Below are 9076 nucleotides of genomic sequence, written 5' to 3'. Positions count from 1 at the left end.
AATAACATATATATGTATAAATATATAACATATAACAATAATACATCACTTTATTATAACTTATTTTTTCATCATTTTATTTTTTTGTTTCAATTAAATTATCAAATATTGAAGAATATTTTTATATATGTGCTTATTGATATTAGCTTAGATCTACCAGCCAAACTTTAGGAGACAAACTACCAAAGTGAATTCGAAATATTTAAACCTATAAAATAAAATTTAATCTTAGTTTTCCACTTTGTTTCTAGGTGAGTGTGATTCAATTTCATGAGTATTCTACTTGGCTTTCAGTTTAGTGCATTTATGAACCCAATACATAGTGTATAATAATATTTATGTAATGGTTTACTGATAATATTCAATTGTATTATATGACTATCTACCTTATGTAATACTATTACAATTGCTTCTTAATTTAACCAGATTTAAATTTAAAGTACTGCTAGTATACAAATACCAATGAAGCATATATTGTTGTTGAATTTGAAATTTTAATGAGTTTTGAATAAGATACATATTTAACTGCACTGCATAAAGTCCTGGTCAAACCCATAGATATGGTGATTGTAACAGTATTGTCACAATGACAATAGTATAGTCTTCACAGATATATCATTAATATTTAACCTATGTTTTCATTTAAAATAGAATCTTAAAGTGGGTGACCTAACAATTTGATTTCACTTCTAACTTCATCAAACAAGTCTTTGTACTCCTCATGTTCCTTCACTAACACCATGATGCAGCCCCTCATGGTTCCCATAGCAGAACCAATGTCTTTACGGCTTGGTGTGTAGCAATATGGGACGTCTTTCTCTTCGCACACAGCTGGCAGGTGGCACATGATCTCTATTGGTGATATGTCACCTGCAAAGATGACAATCCTGAAAATATAATAATAAATAAATAAATAACCTTGGACAAAGAACACAGCACCAAAACTAACTAGTCCCACAATAAGCAGTGCTTGTGTTATGAGTACTAGACAACTGATATAAATACTTTGATTTTTTAAAATAACATACATAATATACATGGAAACCACCCAGACCAATACAAACAATCATACTGTTGTAAACTAAAGTTAAGTAACTAAAAATATTTGCACCATGCGAGGAATCGAACCAGCGACCACCGGATGTAAAATGGCCTGCTGAGCCAAACCTTTACATGCTTTTTAGTGACCTCACTATTAAGGGGATTTGTGTAGCGTAAAGGGAAAAAAGCCTTGACCCAGTTATAGCAACCCTATTATGATCTAACAAATGCTTTCATGTGAAACAAAAAGCCCTATAGTTAAAAATTTCAGTTCATTTTTTTAAATAAATTGTATAACTAAGTTGTATATATTGACAGGTTGTCTGTGTTCATCTTAAATGTGAAAACATTATTATATCTAACAAAAAGTTATTGAAAGATTTTGAATTTGGAACTTTATACGGGATACAGACAGCTAATGCTATCAACCTCGTTATAAAAACAAATATCTAACCTCAAATATATTAATAGATTTAACTTACTTACCCCTTTTCTCCAAGTCGCAATTGCTTTTGTACTATTTTTAAACCATTTCTAATATAATTCTTGTGGCTAGTAGATTTCTTGATAAGTTTGTAGATCTTTTTGCTTAATTTTTTATGTGCCATGGGTTTTGCGATCACGCTGCAATGATCGACTTTATCACCGTAGCTCTGCGGTTCCGATTTTATCGAGACATCATTTTCGTCGTTTTCAATTGGTTCTTGTTTAATTTTTCCCATTTTTATATATTTAAGTTTAGTAACAATATATTTATTAACACGTGGATTACTCGAATACAATATTGTTATATGAGATGCGGTATGTAGTAGTATGCACAAACCAGAGATTAAAAAAGTAGAGATATTACAATAATTTTTTTTTTTTTTGGTTCTGTTTTTCCCTTTTTAGGGAAAGGCAAAAGGACTCAGCCCATACAGATATTACAATAAATGAGAACGATTGATTATGATTGACAGATAAAATGACAGCTCACGAATTTTTTTGCGTCAATGTCAAGTCGTTGATGAATGCTTCTTAATGTCAGTTTGTTTCCATGGCAACGAAAGTATGTCAACAAATCGAAATTAATTTCCCTGTAATAATCAAATTAACTGGAAGAATTTGCTCGATTAAAAAATAAGCACGTTGAAATATATAGTAGTTCGGAGTTATAAAAAGTAAAAAATGGTAAGTACAACGTTACAACGTTAAAATTTAGTGTTCCTGCTCTTCATAGTAAAATATTTAATTATTTTAAATTGAAATAAATTCTTATTGTATTTATAAGTTTTTCGTTCAGTGCACAGATATCATTCATAATTCTATACTTGTGATAAGTTGGCTAATGTTTAGCGTAAATATTAAATTTTCAGGGTCTATTAAGCATTTTGAAAAAACTGCGATCAAATCCCGATAAAGAGTTACGTTTGCTTCTCCTTGGTCTTGATAATGCTGGCAAGACTACATTATTGAAACAACTGGCGTCGGAGGACGTTACTCATGTCACTCCAACGGCTGGATTCAATATAAAATCCGTATTATCTAGTGGCTTCAAGCTTAATGTATGGGATATTGGTGGTCAGAGAAAGATTAGACCTTACTGGAGGAATTACTTTGAGAATACTGACATTCTGGTAAGTAAGAAAGTAGAGGGACAACTTTTCTTAATATTATGTTCTGATGCTACATGTAATTATTGCAAATTAAGTGCTCATGAAGTATTGTGTATAAAGATAGAAGTCAATGGCACTTAGTTCTATAAGCATACACTATCTGTGATACATCAGAGCCATTAAGTTAGCTAAAGGCTGCAAATATTATAAATGTGAAAAGTAGTAAATATCTGTATGATGAATTATTGATGAATAAGTCATCAACATCATCATCATCACCTTCAGGCTACTGCAGTCCACTGCCTCTCCTAAGTCATAGGATACTTATTCAATCTTGGTTAAACATGAATGAAATTTATACATATAGATCTCCAATTATAACACTAATATCTGTGGGTTAGGAGGGAAGGGGGTTAGGGGTCCTTAGTAATGTGAACTAATAACCCCATTGCTAGCAGTACAATGTCAGGTTGACCTCTTTGCGGTTCCCATTGAAATCATCATGGTAAATTACAAATTATCAAGATGGGCTAACTGACCTGACTTCATGATCACAGGCAGATGCAACATTCCATTATTGTTTCTTAAAAAAATAAATGGGGGCAAAAATAGAAACTTAAGTATTTATTGTGAGTGTTTTTTTTATTTTATAGATTTATGTAGTAGACAGTTCAGACCATCAAAGACTAGAAGAGACCAGCCAAGAGTTAACAGAATTACTGCAAGATGACAAGTTGCGTGGGGTACCACTGTTGGTCTATGCCAATAAGCAAGATTTATCTACTGGTAATTTTCTACATTTTATAGATATACTAGCTAGTCCCCGGCTTCGTATGTGTGTACATGTTTTATATATATAAACCTTCCTCTTGAATCACTCTATCTATTAAAAAAAAAAGACCTCAAAATCTGTTGCATAGTTTTAAAGTTTTTAGCATACATAGGGACGGACAGATAGCAACAGTGTTTTTTTATACTATGTAATATGTAATAACTATTTTTAGAAATCAGTGAAAGTGTAGTCCAATCAAAATAATTAAACAATGAAACTTTTACTCTTAACTCATGTAAGTCCAATTTGTTATTCCTACAAAGTGATTAGAATTTTCATTCTGTTCATCATTTTAATAATGATGAAGAAGTGATCCCACCAGTTATAATGGGTTTTATTAGGTATAAGGACTAGTAATAATACTATAGTCCCTAGCTTGTGTTATTGGTAACAGTGGAGAATGATGGGATGAAAATGAAGTCAGATTTGTAAGAACTGCTCGAAGAATACACCAGTATTTAAGCAGTTGGTTTTCAGAGGCGACTGATTAATGAAATAGGGTTAATTACCATTAATGGGGCCCTTGATTATGATTATTTGTTTCGGTCTGGGTGTTTTACATTTATGTAGTTACATATTACGAAAGTAAATAAAAAAGTATTTATATCAAATGTCTAGTACCCATAATACAAGGTCTGCTTAGCTTGGCATTAGGCAGCACAGTGTGAATTGTCATTGGTTATTATTACTATTACTAGACGTTGTAAATAATTACCATCATTTCAGCATTGCCACCGAGCGAAGTGGCGCAACAATTAGGGCTGCACCTCATCAGGGATCGGACCTGGCAGATACAAGCGTGTGTCGCGACTGACGGCACAGGGGTCAAGGTATTGTATATGTATTCAATATTACTTTTTTAAAAGATTTTTTAAACTCTTAAGCCCTAGTTTTTTATAGCATAGGGGAGCAATGAGCTTGTGTCTCACCTGATACTATGTGATTACCGCCGCCCACAAGCACTCGCATCATCAGGGAAATTGCAAGTGCGTTACCGCCCTTTTGAGATAGGCTTTTTTCTTTTGAAGGTTTCAATATCGTATAGGTTCGGAAATATCAATGCTGGAAAGGAACCACAATGTGATAGTGTCTGGAAAAGTTTCTTTTAGTTGTTTTGATACTATGGTTTAGACGATCTCAGTCTAAACCATAATATCAAAACTACAACGGCTCAAATGAGAGGGTAGGTAAAAACGGAAAACAGCGTCTAACATACGACGGGCACACCAAGCACGCGGAAGGACTTATGTAGTAGCTGAAGGCCAACTTATGCGTAACGCATGACTTTAATCTGAGTTTGCCACCAGAGGCTCGAAACTTGTCTTAGAACACAATTACATTAAGTTTATTTAAAGAAATAAAATATTAAAAAGACATTTTTTTTTAATTCTACTGAATTATAATGGAAATGGGATAGTTTGGAGTGGCGTAGTATTTCCATAGTACCTAATCTGTATTTTATTTCTGAGTAAATACCTACTATGATAATAATATTATTACACATTATAAACATACATTTTTTTATTTGCAGGAAGGTATGGAATGGGTATGTAAGAATATTCCAGTTAAGAAGTAACTTTTAATTGCAATACCTAATTTAACTAGTATGTTATACAAATAAAATTCTCACATTATATAATACTTAATTGATATTTTTGGAAAATAAGTGCAATTTAGAGAATTAATTTGGACATTATATTTAAATTATGTTATTTATTGATAACTTGGTATGAGTATTAATTTTCAATTTAAATTTGAGAAGAAACTCAATTTGAATGTATTGATTGATATTTTTTGCTAATTTCCCGCCGATTTTGAAGATTATTTTTGTATTCAACAGTTTCTTTAGTAATCATGTCAGGATTGAAGTAGAGGGTTTCTGTGGAACAAAATATATTAGTGTGATTTTAGTATAAGTATATTAGACTAGTCAATTTTACTTATGATTTTTATTTGCAACTAGTGGTATTAATATATCCTATTATGATTTTTGATATGTGATGATATCAACACATGTTTAGTTATTGCTAGTATGAGAAGTGTTAACATTAGGCTACGCTGACTTGACGTTATTTGAATAAAATTAAAATAAAAATTATTTCAAATATTATTCTAGTATTGAGTTAATTCAAACTTAAATATTACATTAATACAAAAAAAACTGCAGTAATTAAATAGTTTATATCTGTGCCATTTTTTTTTATTCTCTTAATAGGCAAATACTTTAAAAGAGTATTTTAAATGAATTATTCTTTAAATGAATATTGCATTGGTCACGGTAAAAGTAAGCCTGAAAGTAATAACAGCTATTACTTAACATAATAATCCCTTGTAACGTATTTAGTTCTTAATTAGCAGTTTTATTACCGTACCTAAATATAATATTGAATAATGTATCGAAAAATCAACCGTTATTGCACGTAGAGATAAAAGACAGCCGGATATTGCCGTCTCGTTTTATACCGTGCGTTCAGTAAGATTGATGCGTTTTAAAATACATTTTTGTGCTAGTTATTGATGAAGAGTACAAACGATTAGTGATCTCTTATATTAGGTTTAGTCAGCACTAACTGTGCCTAACTCTAGTAATGCGCCAATCAAAACGCCGTTTGATTGGCGCATTACTAGAGAAAGCAGGGTGTCTACGGCGTCGTCATTGGATTTTATCTTAAATATACAGAGTTACTTAAGACAGCACAGACCGTTCGAAACTTTCTTAAAAATATAGAGTTAAGTAACTGCCTGCCTTTATACGTGCTCTCTTTCACGTGCGAATTTGCTTACAGGTAAGAAAAAAGAAAACAAGAGCCGACTTTTTAAGCTTGCTCATTCCTGCGTATTAATTATAAAGTTATTTATAAATCTATCTAACAATAGAAAATAAATAGATAATTTCTAGAATGCGCGCGAGGTTTTTCCCGCGTTAAATCGCGTGTTCCTGATCGTGCGTGAAAGAATGCGACGTGTAATATGTTTCATAAATTGATTCATATATGACCATATGATCCTTAACATAATATTCTCTTATTATTGGTTGATTATATGTTACGTATATTTTGTGTATTTATATTTTCTGTATATCTGCTGTGTTGTTTATTAAATTATAACAAAAAAATCTAATATAATCGCAGTAATGTGTAGTAAAAATGGTCCGTCCGATTTATGTTTAGAGATAAATAAATATTTTTACACTTAAATAATTATGCTTAGTGAGATACTGAAAATGATATTGTGTATCTATTTCTTCTAGTCATGAGAAAAGTTATAAGTTAGTTAATAAACTATGGGTTTTATTACGATTAATATATAGGATGTTTCTAAATTAAGAAACAAGAGCTTTATATATAGAGCTGATAGTATTCACATATATGTTTTTATGCGTACAATTAGGAAAAATCACGCGATCTTACCATGTTACAGGTAACAGTTTACCCGTAATCATGGCGGGAGAAAAACTACCGAAATATCGGAAACTCTAGATCAATAATACGTAAGATCTAACGATTTTTCCTAATTGTACATATAAATAATGATCGTGGCTAATATTTTTTATGTATTATAATTATAATAATAAAACACTCACACACAAATCAAACTTATGCACGCGTTAATATAAAAGTAATATATTTATTGATTGCTGAGTAACCAGTAATAATATGAATAAACCCGATCAGTTTTGGCTATTCCCGTTTGAATTGGACGGGGAATGGAACGAAAGGCATTCAGTCGCCAAACAGCAATCTTAATAGATACAAAACAAATACAATTGATGTGTAGTATTATGTTAATTTTCTGACACGTTTTGTTTAATTTATTATTGTATTATATTTACATAAATAATGTTATACTTTTAATTATATTTGGTTTAAGATGTGTAATTATAGAGTTTCTTCCAGTTAAATAAATAATACGGTATCTGCATCAGACTTTTATTTAAATAATGTAATACAATTTTGCTTAATGCTATCTCCATACAATTCACATGGTCTTACCAAATAAGAAATGCAATTTTATAACCGTATAACATCATACAATTTTACAGAATATTTCAGATGTTTCTATGGTAAAAATTTGAATGTGACCTAAGTCATACAATAGAATTTCAGTAAGATAATGTATGTATGAATAAAATGTGTGTATGATATCATACAAATATTATGCTTAAGTTAAGGATTATTTGCAGTTCAATAACAATAAGAATGAAGATATAATATCATTTATTATTAAAGATATAATATTTACAGCCTCTCAATACCTCATAACTGAAATATATTAAATGCAATTTATATTATTATATAAAAAAAATGTTTTCTTCATAAAAAAAATGTTCTATTATACATACATATACCCCTCTCAGTTATAAAAACTTTAAACGTCTAATTTAGGTAGATGCTGTTCTGTTTTGTCTTTTTCATTTGAGCCATTTTCTAAACTATTGTAGTATTATTAATATAAATTATTGTTCTTGTTTCTAGTTGTACATGTTAATTTATTTATTAAATACTGATGCATAAATGCAAATTATTGAAAATTATTAATTTATATATATTAAATAGGTATCTACAATTAAAATTTCTAACACAAAAATGATTAAAAACAGTTCAAAGGAAGTATTATTATATACTTTTTAGTATATAATATCTTAGAGAGAGATTCGAAGCATTACATACAACAGTACTTTAGCACCAATGGTCCAGCTTTCTCTATAAACCTAAGCCATTTTACATTTAAAGCGACCAGTCAATGCCGTTATCATTCTGTACTTACAAAATAGGAAATTGTATCGAGATAAGTTGGTAGAAATGTATACCAACCGCCCGGTCAATTTCGACATATTAGCACACTTAATACAACACTGAACAGGGTTGCCAACCTTAAAATACTTTGCTACGTACGAAGAAATAAATAAATCTAATAAAATCGTGTACATTTATAAATGATTGAGGATGTAAATATCCTCGTGCGGATGGCCAAAAACTTCCTATAGGAGCCTAGCATACTCGTATGGATGGCATTTTTTTTAAGGTAAGTAATTTTACCCATGAGCACCTGCAATATCTCATACTGCATTAACTAAAATTTTTATTTTAATAAATGTGTTATTTTGTAAAATTTACTATAAAGTATTAACTTCACAATATAATTCTAAAAAACTATTGAGTTAGTAATTATTGAGTTAAGGCAGTATTATATTAAGCGTGGATCATTTATATTAACTAACTCACTTGTAATAGGTATATATCGATGTCTAAATATGCTAGTCACAATGTATTTACCAATATTATTGTTAGTAGAAATAAATGAAATCGTTAATATGAGAAAAACGTCGATACAAAAGGTGCTATAATATTTGTGACTTATAAAATTCTTAAAATTAAACAAGTATAAAATATCACGACTTAATAAAGTAAATCCACTAATAAATCCTCTTTTTTACAATAAACTATAAAAGAACCTTGTCAAAATGAAATAATTTATGAATTATTAAATATATATTAATAATAATCATAACGAAATTATGCAAATTAGAAACAAACCTTGCATTTGTTAATATAGCAGAGATTAAAATAACATTGACAGTTATGTCTTAACTGTATTTTTAATTAGT

General features: G+C 30.0%; 2 protein-coding genes across 3 annotated transcripts; one reads left to right on the top strand and one right to left on the bottom strand.

Moving 5' to 3' along the window:
* Positions 1 to 230: 230 nt before the first annotated feature.
* Positions 231 to 1839, bottom strand: LOC131845527 (H/ACA ribonucleoprotein complex subunit 2-like protein). The gene is made up of 2 exons (XM_059194597.1): positions 1528 to 1839; positions 231 to 887 (listed from the first exon to the last, which is right to left on the bottom strand). The coding sequence occupies exons 1-2, from the start codon at positions 1761 to 1763 to the stop codon at positions 656 to 658; spliced, it is 468 nt and encodes a 155-aa protein (XP_059050580.1). The 5' UTR covers positions 1764 to 1839; the 3' UTR covers positions 231 to 655.
* Positions 1840 to 2083: 244 nt separating this feature from the next.
* On the top strand, positions 2084 to 6367 carry LOC131845503 (ADP-ribosylation factor-like protein 3). 2 transcript variants are annotated; one of them, XM_059194570.1, is made up of 6 exons: positions 2084 to 2211; positions 2397 to 2657; positions 3290 to 3422; positions 4195 to 4298; positions 5000 to 5014; positions 6255 to 6367. In XM_059194570.1, the coding sequence occupies exons 1-6, from the start codon at positions 2209 to 2211 to the stop codon at positions 6309 to 6311; spliced, it is 573 nt and encodes a 190-aa protein (XP_059050553.1). In that variant the 5' UTR covers positions 2084 to 2208; the 3' UTR covers positions 6312 to 6367. The 2 variants fall into 2 exon arrangements, with proteins under 2 accessions (XP_059050553.1, XP_059050554.1); XM_059194571.1 differs by lacking the exon at positions 6255 to 6367 and having other exon boundaries at positions 5000 to 5885.
* The last annotated feature ends 2709 nt before the right edge of the window (positions 6368 to 9076 follow it).

This window comes from Achroia grisella, unplaced genomic scaffold, assembly GCF_030625045.1.
Source record: "Achroia grisella isolate CSIRO2021 unplaced genomic scaffold, CSIRO_AGI_Agris_v1 utg474, whole genome shotgun sequence".
In the NCBI taxonomy this organism is placed as follows: Eukaryota; Metazoa; Arthropoda; class Insecta; order Lepidoptera; family Pyralidae; genus Achroia; species Achroia grisella.
This window is presented reverse-complemented; position numbering and strand designations above follow the sequence as displayed.